The following is an 18,039-nucleotide window of genomic DNA, read 5'->3' as shown; positions in this document are numbered from 1 at the left end:
AACCCTAGTCTTACCACTAAAAAACAAATAGAACCAGAATAACTGAATTTGGCTTAATTTGTTTTTGTTACTGCAGGACAGACCTATCAATTGATGTCTTTCAAGTAGGTTTTAGACTTCTTATTGAATATAAGTTGAAGAACTAAGGGATACTATTTCCTTACTTTTACTTCAGAATAAGAATGCCCTTATATGTGCACCAAAATACTGTAAATGAAAAAGATTAAATAATTTTTGGCTGTTGTTTGTGTGTAAAACAAGTCATACATGGAGATCATGCATAAGTATAACCAGTTTCTTAGTTTGCATAAATAGTTTGGCTCATATTGGCTCAGTACAAGTAGCCTGTGGGCTATTCTGACTCTTGGTCAAGTGATGCTCTTTGCGCCCCTGAATGAAGGAGACACAGAGAGGGTCATGGATAGCTACCAAGTTGACCGGTACCTTTAGGAATGAGCTGGGGAGCTCTGCTGCTTGGGAAACGTGAGTCTCCGCAGCTCACACTGAAGATACCGTGTTACCCTCACCGGCTCTGCTCTGGTTGTTTGCTGGTAACCCTGCTTGGGAGGAGACATTTCTTTCTCTCCCTCACCCTGCAGTGCTGGCTCTCACACTGCTCCATGCAGTGTCTCTCAAGGCACACTTCATTGCACACTGTGTTACCCTTTATTATAATGAGCTGGAAGCTCATTAGAGCATCACAGTTATAAACAGAGACACAATTTTGCTTGAGGAAGGCTGTAATATTAGTCTGGTACCTGGAAACTAACCTTATCTCAAGCTGGCTTATGTCAAAATGTAAGTGATGGTTCTTACTTGTAACATCTGAAGTGGATGATATAATTGCAAATGTTTATAAAATGTACAGATGAAAAAGTGAAGGAAAATGTAAATCTACAAACCCCCTCTCATTCTCTCCTACCATTCAGCCAGCCCTCTGTTTCCCGGGTCTTTGGTGTCGTTGCCCATACAGAGGGACTTTGCCCTCACACCTTGGTTTCAGAGAGCTCCCATCCCAGCAGAGCACACTCACTTCCCAGACACCTCCAAGGGTTTCCATCATACTAATTTTTCCTTTTGTAAGTTTATGCAACTAATTAAATCAAGAGGTCACCGTTAATTCCTTCTGACAAAACCATGGTCTGCCTCCCCTCTTTGGAGATGTGGGTGTTGCTGTGGTGGAGCAGGTACTACACCATTTCCAGTCTGCCTGTGACTCCTGCTGCTCAGTGCAAAGGGGCTCTGAGTTGCATCTTGTGTAGCATCTGTGATCCGAGACGAGCATAGGTGCACGTAAAGCGCGAGTCTCGTTTTTGGCACGTGACTGAGATCGCCCTGGGGTGATGCTAGGTTTGAAGAGACTGATGCCCAAAACCTGTCTTGAAGGGATACTGGTAGCACCAGTAAAATGGAATTTGCAACAAAACCCTCTCTTTTCTGAATCTTATGCTCATAAGAGGGTTTCTTAGTTCACCCAGCACCAGCTAGCAAAGCAAGCATGGTACTGGTGTAGCAGGGAATGGTAGATCCCACAGGTGCCACAGCCAGTTTGCTGGGTCTGGATGTACAAACTGCTGAGTGAGCAGTATTCTGCCTGTTTTCTGTGGCATTTCTATTAAATACTGCAGTGCCTTGAGACTGCAAAGTCAGAGCTGGGCAGTGAGCCTGGCAGCAGTGAGCATGGCAGAGTGCATGGCAAGAGCTGGCGGTACCTGCCTCAGGCATGTCACAGACCAAGAGAGCCTGCATAGAAACTAAGACATGGAAAATCTCGTGTATCAGGAGGTTTTATTCTTATTCTCATTTTTTAAATGGTGTGAACCTAACTCTAAGCAGCAGTGGAAGTGAGAGACTGAGAGCAATGAGGCATATGGCACACCAATTAATAGCTGTTGTTTTATTCTGTTTTCCTTTTTCTCTTGTTCGGGGGCAGGCAGGAGGAGTTCTGAAGAGCAAAATGCCTCTATCCAGAAGAGAAATGGGGGAAGGATGGAAAACCAGACAAACAATAAAGAGCCCACTAGCTGCGTAACACCAAGCTCAAAGCTGGAGACCATTCCCTGCACAGACTACCATAACCTTCAGAGTGAGGCAGGGAAGTTTTGTTTTCACACAGCACGTATTTCGGAGGAGCGTTCCCCAAATCCACGGTCTGCGTTCCAGCTGTGATTGTATTATTAAGTAAATAAGGACCATTGTCTGGGTGTTAGAAGCCAGTCAGCCTAAGCAGAAAGAGACGAGGCAGGCAAGGAAAGCAGAAATATTGAAGAGAAAAGGCTCATGGCAAAAAATGCAGACAGTACTTAGGAAAATGGTTCTTTGAAACTAATGCTCCCTAACCCAGTTCCAGCGCCCGTCACGGGAACACAAGCAGGATTTGAATAGGGGTCTCAGAGGTCACAGTCTTATCCATTAAGCTGTAACTGCCTAAACTGAGTATGCAGCCCAAGAGACAATTCAGAGCTTTGCCTGATTTATATTCTGTTTGCACTTTGGGGAGTTGGTTTCAGCAGACCAAATAACACTGTAACGTTGCTCAGCTGATAACACACCAATTACAAAGTTCACTGTGAGAGATCCTGCTGTGAACTGACTGAAGGTTTCTGCATCAATTTTGATTTTGGTAAGCTCTTCAGGGTGCAGAGAGAAGCCGGCATGGATGTAGGGGAAGAGGTTGGAGGTTATGGCAACTTATTAAATCTTTCAAAAGTCTTGCGGGGGGGGGGCTAATTAACAATTTAATCATAATGCAGGTTTGGATACTGATTTCCATACTCTTGTTGGGGTTGAGAAATAATGGTTGCTGCACCTGAAAGAGGAATTTGCTTTTTGATCCCGCCTGGCTGTGGCTATTAGCATTACTGTAGAGGCTGGGCTGCCTTAACACTGGCCAAGTGGGAGACATACTGCAGGTGGTTTGTTGCTCCTTCTTAGAAATCCTCCACCATCTCATCTCAGCCCTCCTGAATTTGTTATCCTGGGAGATGATGGAGCTTTAGAAAGCTCAGAAAGGCATTGGCAGAAGAGTTGAATTTTGAAACTTTGCCCGTTCTCTGTATCCACCTCTCCTGTCTATAATTTGTTGACTTGTGAGTGATTTTTGGTTCTCTTTTTAATTTTTTTTTTTCAAAACGTTGTATCAGTTATGCAAAAGAACAGTTCTAAATATTTCAGTGCTGTTAAAATAAAACCAGGGTGCTATTATGAAGAGCCCGTCTTGACATCATAGACTGTTGAACACTCCCTGTCTGTATAATGGCTTAAGGGCTAGACTTTTATGTTAAACTTTGGCTGGGAGGGTTATCTTTTGACAAGTCTGTTTGAAGTGCTGACAAACAACCTACATGTTTTAGGCAGTAAAAAAATGCCAGAGAACTAGAAAGTTATACTTTTGGAAAAAGTCTGTAATTCCAAATAAGAAGAATTTCACTACCTGAAAGGAGGTTGTAGCGAGGTGGGGGTTGGTCTCTTCTCCCTAGTTAACAAGCGATAGGATGAGAGGAAACGGCCTCAAGCTGCGCCAGGGGGGAGGTTTAGGTTGGATATTAGGAAAAACTTCTTCACCGAAAGGGTAGTCAGGCATTGGAACAGGCTGCCCAGGGAAGTGGTTGAGTCTCCATCCCTGGAGATATTTAAAAGAAGGGTAGACATGGTGCTTAGGGACACGGTTTAGTGGTGGACTTGGCAGTGCTAGGTTAACAGTTGGACTCGATGATCTTAAGGGTCTTTTCCAACCTTGGCGATTCTAGGATTCTATGATTCTAGAGGAGGGGACAAGATGGGGAATATAGGAACTATCACCCTTATGAGCTGTAACTGTGTTTGCTACTACTTACCAAGTGTATATTTGAAGTCAAAGGAATTTCTATGGTCTTTTTTTACAGCTCAGCATCACAGAATAATTGAGTCTTCCATTTCTCATGGTTATTCAAAGGTGATTTGGTTCTTTATTCTTCTTTATCAACATTAACTTGAGGAAAACTCATTCCATCCCCCTTCTTTTAAGTCATTATAGCTTTCCAGATTGGCAGAAGGATGTTAAATTTCTAGAATGCAGCTTTGGAAATTTTACTGAAAATTGCTTTGCCTTAGAATTGTTTTTTTTTTTTCCTCAGCAATTTTCCAGTCATCATACATTTCACTCTGCTAGGCATTGTGGCTCAGTAGAAATAAAGGATGTTGCTTCAGAAAATCTTGACATTATACTAGACCTGCTTCCTTTTGGGGCTCAGAGAAGGGTCTGTATTATTTGTCATCTTCTCGTGCAATGGTCTCAAAAGTGAGGTATGCATGAGACAGTCCACTGGGGTATGGGAAGAAGATTTTAGAACTTCAGTAGTACATGTATATAATTTATAAATAAATATATATTGGAATGCATAAAGTTTTTTACTGATAGGGGTGTTTGGTCAAAAATGTTTGGAGACCATTGTTCTGGTGACTTTTTAGCTCATCTGCAAGAAATGTGGAAGAATCTTTGTCAACTCCAATTTGTGAAAATTACCACAAACCATAGGAATGTCTTCTCCATGTCGCGGACACAAGTAATTTCGTGGCAACTCCAAAACCTGTCACATGGCCTGCAAGACTGATGATGATCATTCTTCACGGTGGTCCCAATGCATCCTTTATGATTGCTCTCCAGCCTTTTTGCACCTTCAGGTTTTGTTGTTACAGGGAATTGCTTTCATAAGATTTAATGAAATCAGCAACAGGCCATGTGTAGCCAAAATGCCTAAATTTACTGCCTGAAGTGCTTTTAGTAGAAGTTTAGTCCTGGATACTATTACATATAAACATTAGCAGTGAAATGATTTGGCAGTAGCCTGAAGCTGACTTTAAAAGGGACTGTGCATGCCATTGCGGAGGCTTTGGCAGTTGTTGGCTGCAGATGGAGGAGCTTGTGAGGGCACTGGTGGAGGTGAGCAGCAATTCTTTGGGTGGCCCTCACTACCAATTTCTTTTTAGTTTGTTTTCCTAAGGAAATAAGGCTTATGCAGTTGCTTCACTTTTCTGCCTGTCCCATCTTTTTCCTTCTCCCTACCACCTTCCCAGTAGCTGACCAGCAGACTCAGAAGTGTCAGCCTAGTTTGACAGAGGAATAAAAGTCACTGGTTTGTGAGACTCAGCAAGTGGATGGAGAGGAGAGTGATTGAAACTGGAGCCCTTCCCGAGGTGAAGGCAGCACATGGTCTGGTTGACCAGCCGCTCGCTGCCAACCTGCACGTGTTGTGTACCTGGCCATTTAGTAGACACACAGCTCCTGAGAAGTGGCACTGTATGGTGTCTCTGCATGATGGGAATGTCACCGAGGACATATCAGAGTCAAGAACATCATTTTAGAAGAGGTAAGGAAGGTTGCTAGGGGAAAAAGGGTACAAATCACGGAAAAGCAAGAATACTTCTGCCGTTAATTGAAATAGTCCTTCCTTTCCTCTTTGGTGGCTTGTGCATTGCAAACAACGTGCAGCTTTGATTTAGAAAAATACATAATCATCTTGCAAAATTCCAGACATTGCATGGAAACAAGTCTGGTGCACAAATGGGCTCAGGGATCTTGTTTCAATTTTGGCACTCATGAAATATTTTTATCTGCCAGGCAATGGGGACAAATCTTTGCCAAGAAATAATGGAAGGAGGGAAGGCGGGGAAAGGAACAGGCTGCCAGGATAATTTCTGGTTATTTAAGTACTGTCAGTAGTTTTGGACAAAGGATTTGCTTGCTGCACATCTCCATTCACTAGCTCTCCTTGTATTTTTTTTTACTAAAGTAAGCTGAAAATTATTCTTCTTGTGAAATTTAGGGGGAAAAAACCCATGCTGATTATAGCATGTTAATGTACAGATTTTTGAGTACAGCTTCATTACAGTTGGTGCTGTTGTATGCCCACCTTGAACAGGGCTGTACCTTTTCTGTGATGAAAAGCTACAAATGATTAGACCTGCAATGTTCATTTTTTATCAGAATGAATACACTTAGTCTAAATGCATACTATGACTCAGTTGTACAGACTGTTGTTTGTGCCCAGGCATAATTTGTTATTCTTCCTAGCTGATGCATATCCACAAACATTGAAGCCACAGATACTGGATTTAAGATGAGGCTCCAATAGCCCAGTATCATTTACCTTGTTTTACTGCCTGACCGATGACACAGATGATATGAAAGATGTTTCTGCTGCAGCTGAAATTGCTAATGGGAGTTTTTCCACCAACTTCAGCAAGAATGGAGCAGGTATCGAGTCATGCAAAACTAGCTCAGCATCCTATTAAATGTTATAAGGGGTTATTGTAAGAACTACTGCTTTTCTACCATAAGATATGAAAAAAGTGGAAGGAATATGGATACTCTGCTGTTGTTACAGGAGAGAGCTTTCCTGTCTGTCCACTCCGCAGTGTGTTAAATGGTAATGAAAGATGCGGTGAGTTGACGTGACAGACTGCTGACCATACCCATTCCACCTCCAGGGATCCTTCTGCAAGTTGAAGTTTCCATGTGTCCATAAGCCAACTATTATCTCCAACCTGTCCTATTCTGAGAAGCGCAAATATCGGAAACAAGTGTAGAAACAAGGTCAGGCATTCTTCATCTTGGTGTGAACCTAGTCTCTCGTCCTTCTATAACCTCAACAAATGCCATCCTAGCGCATCTTTCTTCCCTAAGCAGTAGAGATCACCAGCTTTTGCAGCCATCCTGCGCAGCATGGCCTTCACTTTACTATTGTGCTTTTGTCCCTGACTTTTAAAGGATGGTATTTCTGTCCTGAAGAGTCCTTTCCCAATGAATATCAAATGTTCTGTCTGGCAACCTGAACATGAGGCAGGCACATGCCTTTAGAGAACTGCAAGTAATAAAAATACAGTTAAATGTCATTTCTGATCATTTTTTGTCAGCTTCTTCCCCTCCAATCTCTTAAGCAGTTTTTACATGCCTTCTCTTCACTCCAGCATCCTTTATGTCAGAAAACCTCTCCTTATCTTCACACTTGCTAGGCTGTACCTCACCCATCCATGTGCCTCTAAAAGGCTTATGATAAAAACACTTCCACTGGGTTATGGTGCTCACAACATGCTATAGAGGTGTCTCATGATGCAAGTTATCTGCTCAGTGAAACATGATGTTTGAATTACATTACTTAGCACTGGATAGCATTAAATAACAAAGGTTAGTACTAGAAATGAGCAAGTGCTAGTTTTGAGCGAGAAGCTCCTAATCTCTCTTTGAGACTATGTTAAAGTTGGTATTTCTTGTTTCAAATTGAAACCCCAGAAATTTATATGACCTCCCCATAAATTAGGAGAATTTAATGAAAAATAATGTGTGCCGTTCAAATGACCACTGCCTACAGCTGCTGAAACCACTTGTGATAATCTGTTTACTAAAGTCTAAGGAAAAACGCAAGCTGAAAGTGAAAACACACCTGCTGTGGAGCAGTGTTGGGGGATAGCATAGGCTTGGTGACATAAGTATAAAAATGTTTTTCGTCTGATACCCCAAGTAAGTTTATATTGACACTCAGACCATTGCTAATGGCTCGTTAGATCAAGGTCATTGATTTGTTTTAACATAAAAAGAGTTATGTGGAAAAGCTAAGTACACCTCTCAAAGTCTGCAGTACAGAAGAGGGTTTCTAACAGTCTTTAATTCTCAGCCTCTGGACAAGTCAGGAGATGATAAGCCTCATCCGAGGCTACTGATGGGAGCAGTAACAGATCTTTACCTGCTGCTGGGGCAGGTGTGGGTGGTGTGGCTGGTTCTAACTGTAAGCAAGGAGGCACCTTCTGCCTGCAGCAGGGAGATGCCCGTGCTGGTGGCTGCAGTGAGATTGCTGACAGGGAGGCTTAGAAGAAATGGTCCTTTGCACCACTGCCTGCCATGAAACAACATGGAAATGTTTGTTTAATGAGGACTGTAAAATGTCCCAGGCACTCAGGACTCTTAAGTACTTTCATACTTTCAGGGGAACTTTTTCTGGCAAACTTTGATCATATTAAATAAATTTCCCATGATATCATAACGCTACATTTGTTATAAATGTGCTGATTTGCGGATGTGCAATTAGCTGACTCAAGCAAAAAAGCATTATAGATATCCTGTGTATGAAGTGGCAGTTTATTTCTCTCCATATGGTCTATAACTTGTTCCATGCTGCTTAACGTGGGGTCTGGGCTTACTGCCCATTGCTCATCACAGTTTATAGAGAGGAAAATTGAAGGCAGCCACAGAGTTAATTCTTTGCAATACAGTTATTTCCTTAATGCAATACCTAAGCTGTTTGCATCAGCCAAAACAGACAGTCCCCTTGAAAGCAGGTGAGTCCTGACTGCTCCCTCTGCGGAGCGAGGGGGTGGAGATGAAATCATTTTAGGAACGGGTACTGTGTGAATTGAGAGTCAGGGGCTTCCTGGCAGGAAAAAATAGGGCTCCTCAAATCTTGCATAACTCAGGTCCTTTAAAAGATTTGGTATATTTTTTTCTGTCATATGTTTATTTATCACTATTTGAATGGATCTATACCAAGGGTTAAGTCTTGTCTCTTTTAAGTCCATGGCAAAATTTCCTTGGACCTCAGCAGTGATGGGACTGCATCCTAAATGAATAGTCTCCAGAAGACTCTCATTTGTAAAATATGCTCAGTGCAGGAACAATTGTTTTGCTGTCAAAGTGGCAGTTAGCACCTGATCTCATGGCACATTTTTAACTCTTGTAATACTAAGTAAGTGTATTCTACTCTCCTATCCAGTATCTCTCCTGCTCCTTTAAAATGAGTGAAGAGCATGAAAAAAAGATTTGAGAGAGCAATAGCATATATTAACCTACAGGGTTAAAGTTTCTGAGAACAAGGAATTTTTTTTGTCTCATCAGCATGTTTAGCAGTTGCAAATCTCAGTGTATGAGGAAATGTCTTACATTCAAAGACTATTAACAGCTGTGAAATTAGTTTTGAGAATCTGAATATATAACTGCGTATTTTATATGCTGGTATGTAGCATTTGTGCATCTATTCATACAATTTTCTTGTAGTCTGTGAAATTTGAGTGTACAGTTTCAGTGTGAACTTTCAGATTTCTTAATCATGAGGTCATTAAACAAAAGACATTGCCATATGCAAATTTTGAATTTTGTACAGTATAATAGGATGCCTTTTTGGAGTAACACTGAATTAAAACCAACAGATATACATGCATAAAAAGTTATTTGGAAGGTATGGAATATATGTTTATTATAAAAAAAAATGCTTCAATCATGTCTGCCTTCAAATAGCTCTTAGATGGTTACATCTAAGTTTTGTTTTTGTATTATGATTGTAATAGTCTTTTTAGAGTATACACAACACATTCTACAGTGCATCTTCATTTCATTCTTAAAAAATTAACTGGGTTTTGTATTTGGAGATGAGTCATTTTGAGGCTGAGACGCTCACTTTTCTCAGTTCAGTCTCTAGCTCTAAGGCTTGAAAGTATATAACATTATTGTCTCATACAAATCATGTTTCATCTGGTAATGAAACTCTCCAAAAGAAAGCGAATATATTACTTCGACATCTTTGGAACATGAAAGCCTAGTACATGGCCAGCAGACGTGCTGCTCGGAAACCTATGGGAATATTCACATAATTGCAACTAAAGCCTTGCTTCTGTGTTCAGGAATCCTGATCTTCTCACACAGATCTCAACACATGACTGAAATAATCTGTTTATCCAGCATACGGTCCTTTGTGAGGACTGGATAGAAATCAGCTACTGGGTCTTATTCGCCGTTTGTCCCAGAGTGCTGTTTCTTTCGAAGTGCTCCCTTTCTAGTCCAGGGCCACGGAGGCATTCTAGCAATGCAAAGGGGTGATTAGAGGCACTTCTGCTGGAATGTATGCTGTAGTGCTTAATGAAATTAATTTGGCTTATGATGGGAGCACTGAGAGGCAGCGCTGGGCTTTGTCCCACTCACTGTCACTGTTTCCCGGCGTGACATTGGATGTGTCAGTAGTGACCTGCTCTTTGCTGTGCTTTGGGCATGCACAGTGCTAGCAGGAGTTGGGGGGAGGCTGGAAGTTTTCAGTTGCGCTCAAAGGTGTTTGTGTCCAGGAGAACCAAATCTTTAAAACTAGATTATCCTAGCTGATATTATTGTAGCTGATATTTGTGTGTAAGGAGAATCATACCTGCTTGGTTTAGCAGGAAGACTATTCTGACAACTAAGTGCTCTCTTCTTCCCCTAAAATCAGTGACTATCCCAGACACATGAAAACAGAAACGAAAAGGCTGCTCAGAGCTTTCCTTGGTCCGTCTTCCTGCATCCCTCTGCCTAGAACAGTGGAGCCAGTGTGGCTGAGCTGGAAGTTAATGATTTGAGTCCATAGTTATTTGGAGTTGCATTTTTCAGGTTATGTCCTTCTTTTCTAATACACCCAGTGAAGTACTGTTTACATGGACAAACTCTACAATAATAGTCTAAGCAGTGTATGTGCTATACAGAGGAACTGCAAAGTCAAGTTTTAAATTCATGAAAAGCAGGATTTTTTGAATGAAACAAGGTGGTGCCCAAAATCCACCCAGATCTCAAAGCAGAAAGGGGTAGTATCAGGAAAATGCAGCCAAACTGAAATCCCAGAAAAGTAATAATAAAATGTTTCATTAAACATAAAAAAGACATTAAAAAAACCCAACAGGTAAAGCTTTGCTTAAATGTCAATGAGAACTTTATTTCTTGTTGGGTTTTAAACTTCCCCCATCAGTTGAAAACCGAAACCCTTCAGTCATACAGAGATTTACTGCAGAGGAATCAGAAGCTACAGCTGAATGGGTGATGCACTAGCAACCATGAGAGCGACCGGATTTTCACACCCATGTTTTTACTAGGTGCCATTTCACCAATAGTTTCTGCAGATCTTTCAGTTGGACCATGAAAGCAATCTTTTATAACAGGAAAACCAGTAAATGTGAAAAGCACTCTGCTCCTCTGCTCAGGTAGAGTGGTGTTTGTAGCCCTTGCTCCCCAACAGAAGCCACACTGAAGTGTTTATGTAGCTGCTGTGCCTTGCCAAATTCGACCTATTTCTTATACTCCTCTCTTCTTGCTATATTAAATGGGGATCTAAGGTTATTCACATGTATGTTGCACTCTGAAACCACTGCAAGGACGTGAGGGATTGTGTGATCTCCTGAGGACTGGCCGCCTCAGGGCTCTGCAGGTTTTGCTCTTATTAGTGGAGACCTCAGAGCCTCTGGTGCTGACTCCCAGAGAAGGCCTCTGTGCATGGGATGCTACATGCTGCCTCCATGATAAAATCATGGGTCCCTGCTGTGTTTCCAGTTTCAAGAACTGAGCAGCTCTGCCATTTGTGGAGCACTTTGGGATGTTACCTGGTGCCATCGCTGCTCCAGGTCGAGTTTGGGCAGATGGGCAAAAGGGATCAAAGTAGGTGAGATAAAATTTTGTGCAATGGTTTACAGGAGGGAGGTAGTTCATTTGCATTGCACTTTAGGGTACTGGGTTCAGATTAGGTAACGTGTCCGTTCCTGGTTTGTGTAATACCTGGGTGGGCACAAAGTGGCTGAGCAAAATGCTGCAGTGACACGCGAGTGGGTGTGAACGTTCCTATCCCCTTCCACACACTGATCCTGCACTGCCTTCCTAGGATCCCATCGTGGGGTGGCTCAAGTAATGCCATGGGAGAAGTATTTTCTTAAGCAATGTGTCTTAAAAAGTGCTATTAAGGTAAAGGACATAAAGTCAGGCAGGGAGAGCTTGTGATGGCCAGAGGTAGGGAGAGGCAGCTGGAATCTCTGAACATCCAGTGGGTTTATTCTGCAGTTGTTTGCATTTTGTATTTGCACTGTCCATGTTTGTGTAATCACAAGTAACAGGTGACGTATTTAGACATGTTAAGAGAACTTGTGAGCACACTGACAAAAAAAAAAACAAAGATGATTTCCTGTGAAAACAGGATGAAAAAAACAGCTTTCTCTACTTGCAACCAGACCACAGCAGGGTCCATCCAGTTCTCCCAGTCATGTTTTCCTGGCGTTAGTTCTCCCTCTGCTGTTAATCTCCTCATGCCATAATGCATCCATACCCTGAGGTGAAGCTGGGAAGACTAGACAGCATTTGCAGGGTGTTTACATCCATGTGTTTGCCAAGTTTGCAAAACCAAGGAATGGGGAGAAAAGAAGGATGATCTGTCTCAAGGGCCTGCCACCACTGAGAGGCAGCCCATCAAAAGCACTGCAGTTTTACCCCTGGTGAGGTAGCACTAAAGTATTAATTTGCTGTTCTGCTCTCCAAGACCTCCACTCTTTTTGCTGCAATATTTTCAATTATTATTCCTAAATTTGCAAAGTTTCAATTTGTGTTAATAGGCCATCTTGCTGGCATAGCCAAATGGCAATGCCCAGTTAACGGAGTGGCAGAGCAGGCAAATGAGAGCCTGCAGAGATAGCACGGTAGATGGAAGTGTTACTGCAGGGAAAAACCAACCTCCTTGCTAACAGGAGCGTGGATGCATGCAAATACGTATGTAGGCAGCCCATGGCAGGGTCGAAATGAAGGCTTGTAGTCTTTCAGGGGTCTCCTACAGGCACAGCACAAGGAGGCTTCGTTTTGCAAGGCATGCTAATTAAAAAATAGACGGTACATAGAACTAACTATCTGAAAGGCAATAGCGGATGGCACATTTTCTACAGCAGAAGCCGTGAGATAAGGTATCCTCCAGCTTATGGCTGTGATCTCCGCAGTGGTTACGCCAAGCCAAATCCCGCATACTGTTTGTGGGAGGCTGAGCGTGGGGCGGGCACGAGTGCAGGGAAGAGATGACAAAGTCTCATCTTTGCTGTCTCCAGGTACCAGCTGGCTGAGAGCCAGCCTGCTGCTGGGCCAAACGGGGGCTCTCCCAGCTGCTGGTGATGGAGGGAGGGCACGCACTGCTTACATACCCCATGGAGCAAATTATGTCTTGTTTTTTAAATGTTGGAGATTTCTTCCATGTCCTTCTACAAGCTACTTGATCAATTACCTCCTTCTGTGAAGATGCATTTCTTAGTTTATGTATTTATGGTGATGCTCCAAGTAGGAGAACAGGGTTGGAGAGTGACCAAAAAAAAGCTTCTGCTCTGGCTGGACCCCGAGTTAGCCAGGTGTAGGGTGGCTCCCACCCAAAAACTGTATTGCCATGCTAGCTGAGAGCCAGCATGCAGTAGCCTGGGCACTGTGCCATGCCAATTCAAGTTTTGGGCTGGAGTTGGCTCCCAACCAGCCGGCAGGCAACGCCAGGCTGGTGGCAAGGCAGGACGGGGGCTGTCGGTACCGATGGGGCCCCTGGGTTTGGTTCTGCACCGTGCAAACGTCCATGTCATACATGAATAATAGCAATTTTTTCTGGGTCTGAGGTTTGTTTGCTTTTTCTTTTTCTTGGACAGCGAACTTGTACCTTGAGAAAATAAGTGAAATGTTTTTAATATCCATGCCACCAATGAGGCAAAGGCAGCGCATCTAATCTTAATCTATATTGTTTGGACTTTCGTTCGCCAAATCAGCTGAAAGAAAGAATACATTTCTTCTTTAAAGTCCCTTCCCCCCCCGCCATACAAATAAGTGTTACTTCCTGCCCTTCTGCTCTCTTGGTAGCGCTTCCCTTTCCTGTTTTGGTTATAAGCCTTCATAGACTCCTGGCTTGTCTCCCTGCCAAATTTGTCTTCTGCTCAGTAATCAGGTGAAATAGCCTGTTTGGGTTTAAGCGCACGTGCTGGACTTGAGCGTATACTCCTGCAGGATTACCTGACCAGGTCTTCCTCGATGGCAGGCACGTAAGTATCTGGGGACTGTGCAGGATGGCAGGGAATTTGTTGACCAGGGTTAATGTGAGTGGGTGGGAAGGAGGGCGTGTATTGTCGTAAACGCAGAAGGTCTGTGTTTTGGTTATAGCCTCATAGGATAATTTATAATTGTATAGAATGGTAATTAAGCTTTTATGGCAATGTTACATTAATACGTATCCCCTGGCACTGCGGGAGAGGCTGACTTGACGGAGCGAGCCTCCTTCATTCCGGGTCTGCCTCCGTTGGCTCCAGGGGAGTTGCCACAGATTTATTTGCGTTTCTTCTGGGATTGAGGGGAAACCAAGTCAAAGCAACGCCAGCTTTAATGAAAGACCTTTATGTTGATTTCCTGTATTCACTTAAGAGTCTGCCTCTCCTGATGGTTAGTTATGATTATGATCTTTCAAAGCCTTTGTTTTAGGTATGGTTCTCCTGAAATATGGACATGGCTAGCCCATGAGTGAGAGCCCTCAGTCATGTATTTTCACTTGACAGTTCAGTTTTGGGTTTTGCGTAATGCATATTTTACAAGATTAGTTACTTCTTGTTTTTATTTCTGTAATTTAAGGGTGAGGGGAAATAGCTTATATTAGTAGCAATCTGATCTAGTCAAGTTGCCTTTTTACTGTTTTTGACTAATTGAGTTCATAGTGTTTCCCCAGGCCATTTACCTGATTTATTTTTAGGAAATTCTAACATTTACTTGATATTTATTTTTAGGAACTCCCAAAGTATATCTTCAAGGTGGTACGCAAAATCTGAAAGTGAATCACACTCCACTGCAGAAAGAAATGTTGCGTGAATTAAAGCATTAACGGAGAAATGGAGTTTCTCTGTTAGGAGACAGCAGTGACCTGGCCTTGTTGGAGCAGGCAGAAGCCAAAGGGAAAGTTTCCCGGAGCACAGCATGGCTCTGGGAGTCTGGCTGCCTGGCAGCGGTGGCACTTCTTTGAATCACTACACTTCCGCTATGAAGTGCCTTTTGCAAAGCAGTTCTCTTACAGCATTTTTTTAAGATGTTGAGTTGAGATACTGCTGACTGGAGTTCCCCTTAGAATCTTTTAGGTTCTTACGCTTCAGTTTGCAAAACCTACCAGAAAAGTGATGGGTTAAAATTAACTCCACCATGTAGTTTCAAAATCTCAGCAACATAAACTAAGCAGATGTGCTGGCTTACGAGGGCATCAGTCTGCCGCCGCTCCGCTGGTCCTAAATCTCCACTGATTGGCAGATGTGCTATTTAAGTGCTGTGGCGGACACCGAGAGGTCAGGGCTCTCTGTGGACTTTCACTGGCGGTGCTGAGGACTGAGCTGCTCTGGACTGACAGTCAGGCCCCGGTGGAACATCTCTTCCACTGCATCATCATTTTGCATACTTTATTTTTTGTATTTCTACTCACTTCTCCCATGCTCAAGAGCACTGAGGGATGACAGAACGTTATGCAAGTTTCTCTGGTCATGCCAGGATTGCATGCATGTTGCCAAATTTAGCAACTCATCTCCCAAAGCCCTGGCTTAGTGTGAGATCTGGGTGCCTCGCAAAACTGTCTCTTTTTTGGTTTCCAGCTGAAGTGTCTGTAATGGATGTCTGCACCAGGTGCTGGACATGGAAGTTCCCACTGGGTACGCCGATGTAATAAGGGAGAATTCAAAATTAATGTCTCATTGCTAGCAGAAAGAAGAGTAACTCTTAAATACTCTTCCTTGTGCAGGTGAACTGGTGTTCATCTTACTCTTGTTAGTGCTGTAGGTACAAGTATTTCCATTTCCTGCTCTGTAAAATGTGTATTTATCTTGCAGGTGTGTCTTGACTGTATTTAACAGCATCAGTCTTTTTGAGAGCTGCTTACGAAGGAGGCTTTGTATTTGTACTATTTTCTTGTAATTATTTAATATTAAACTGTTTAGATGCTGGAGTTAAACAGTGGAGAAGGGTGGTGGCCAGGCACCTGCAGCAGATGCTCAGTGCAAAAGGCTCGTCTCCCGCTGGCGATGCAGGCAAAGCCCAGCACCAAAGGCAGATCTTCCATGTGTACCTGCAAGCTGAGCAGGAGACCAAAAAATAGCAGCTCCCCTGGGAACTGGGTTTCGCTTCAGGCTGACTGGGGCAAGGGCAGCACTGTTGTGGAGGTCTCTCTGCACAGGCAGGCAACCAGGAGTGAGTGCAAATCGAGGACTTCTGACCACTGGGTCCATGGGTTGGTTTTTCAAGGGGTCCCAGGAAATGGGACTCAGAAAAGCAAATGGAGATAGTCGTTGTAGCACCTCCATATTATATACAAAACTGTGACTGCTGTTTTTCTAAATGTCTGCTAGAAAACATTCAGGCATCTGCATGTCACTGAGGATTACAAACTCCTATCTGGATGTAAAGTCCCTGTGGGTTTCCACTGTCCTTTAAGGTGATCAAGTGGCTAAATGCCGTTCTTTCACTATGAGTTTCTGCGGCGTTGCTGAGGAAATACGTTCTTCAGTGCTCTGGGACAGAGGTAGAGTGAACGATGGTGACACCGACTGTCCTGTTAGTTTGGTTGCAGAGGGAAGTAGACTTTGAAAAAGGAGGTCCCAGAAGGAGTCACAAGCATGACTGATGTTGCGTTGGAGAAATGAGGCTCCCAATGAGAAATGGGGTCATGAGCAAAGGTGGTGGTGAGTCTCTGGTGGGAAGGCTGGAGAGCCACTGCATTACAGCAAGTTTTATCTGTTACAAGCTCAGATCTCAGATATGGTCTATATGAGCCCAGATGACCTGACTGACTTGTGTTCAGAGGGTCTCCCAGGTTTTTTCTTTTGTAAATCCAGTTGTCTGAGCCAAATGTCCACCTGTTTCTATAAAGATTACTACTGAAACACTTTCCCTGCATCCCAGTCATTATTATATTTGTTGTAGTGGAACCAATTAAAATGTTTAGCAAATTAGTCCATTAGAGTTTGCAGTACAACTTAAATGCTGCAGGAGCATGACTTGTAGCTTACTAATTTTGAGGTTAACACAGATACGTACCACACAGACCACACGTCTGCATATACAGGATTTTGTATTTGTGTTAGTTGTTTAAGCTGACATTGAGAGAATTCCGTCGGCTTGTTAAACCAGCATCAGCATCTATTTCTTGCATGTCAGGTTTAACCACACAGCTGTGACTTGCTGTAGGCAGACTCAGTGGACAAGTAGAGCGAGATGTGTTAAATGGCTTGTGAGTTATCTATCTATCATCTCGCACGTTCTGTGTACTGAGGGTTTGTTCCTAGGTATGACAAGCCTTGGGCAAAGTAGTATTAACAATTTCTGACACCAATAAGGATGGTTAGGTCAGTCCAAAATAATCTTTAATTATTAATCATATATAGTGCATGGGGGGGAATGGATGGGAAATAGAAATTAAAAATAAGCTAAATGTTTGTGAAAGTAGCTGTTTGCATTTCCTAAGAATAGCAGAAGACAGCTTGTTTGAAGGTGAGAGAATCATGAGCAGCTTGAAACAAGGTAGATCTATAATAGGCTCAAAGCATGATAGCTTGATTTCTCTCAGGGGAGCTTTCACAGTTTAGGCTAAGTGAATTTCTGCCCCAAGGAAACAGTTGTGTCTGTAAATATAGGGGATAGCAGCAGTCTCCTGGTCCAGCTGGCATGCTGGAGTAGAGCCCACAGAATTAGGTGTTTAACCCTGCAGTTAGTTAGTTGCCGTCATTTGCTACACCTTTTGTGAGCATGATTCGGTGACCCTCCAAAAGCTGTACAACATTGCCATGGCTCTAGGAGAAAGTATTTAAAACCTCTCCCATTGCCCTCTGGGTGGGCTGGTGCTGGCCAGGGGTCCGGGGTAGGGCTGGGATAACCCTGTGCCACAGCAGGCTCTGCCCGGGGTCACTGTTCAGAGATGGGCTCAGCGACTCAGTACCATGCTCTGCAAAGGTTTTATTCATAAGAAGATACCTTGTAAGTAGAGAAAACAAGTCAACAAAGAAGCAGTGCAGCTTGGCCTCTCACTTTTGCTCAGTCTGGGACAGGAGAGAAAAGCCTTGAAGACCCTTCAGAGCCTCTCTACCAAAGGCTTGCCTCCAAACATTATGACAGACTTCCTTTTTTCTGTTTATTCTCTATGTGAGGACTTTTGTCATTCCATCCTGAGCTTATATATTTGGATAACCCACTGGGCTAGGCAGAGTGAAGCAGGAGGACTTCTCCCCGATCCATGGCTCCCCCACTCCCAAGCTCCACAGTCA

At 43.1% G+C, this 18,039-nt stretch overlaps 1 protein-coding gene across 1 annotated transcript in view; it reads left to right on the top strand.

Annotated features, from left to right (window-relative positions):
* Window positions 1-13,654: 13,654 nt before the first annotated feature.
* EVL (Enah/Vasp-like) overlaps window positions 13,655-18,039 on the top strand; it is an 87,673-nt gene continuing 83,288 nt past the window's right edge. Inside the window, exon 1 of the mRNA XM_082317341.1 lies at window positions 13,655-13,800. Coding sequence (XP_082173467.1) covers window positions 13,790-13,800 — 11 coding nt within the window. The 5' untranslated portion in view covers window positions 13,655-13,789. The remainder of the gene's footprint in view (window positions 13,801-18,039) is intronic.

This window comes from Platalea leucorodia, assembly GCF_965183815.1.
Source record: "Platalea leucorodia genome assembly, chromosome: 7".
NCBI lineage: Eukaryota > Metazoa > Chordata > Aves > Pelecaniformes > Threskiornithidae > Platalea > Platalea leucorodia.
The sequence above is the reverse complement of the archived record's forward strand: the minus strand, read 5'-3'. Positions and strand labels throughout refer to the sequence as shown.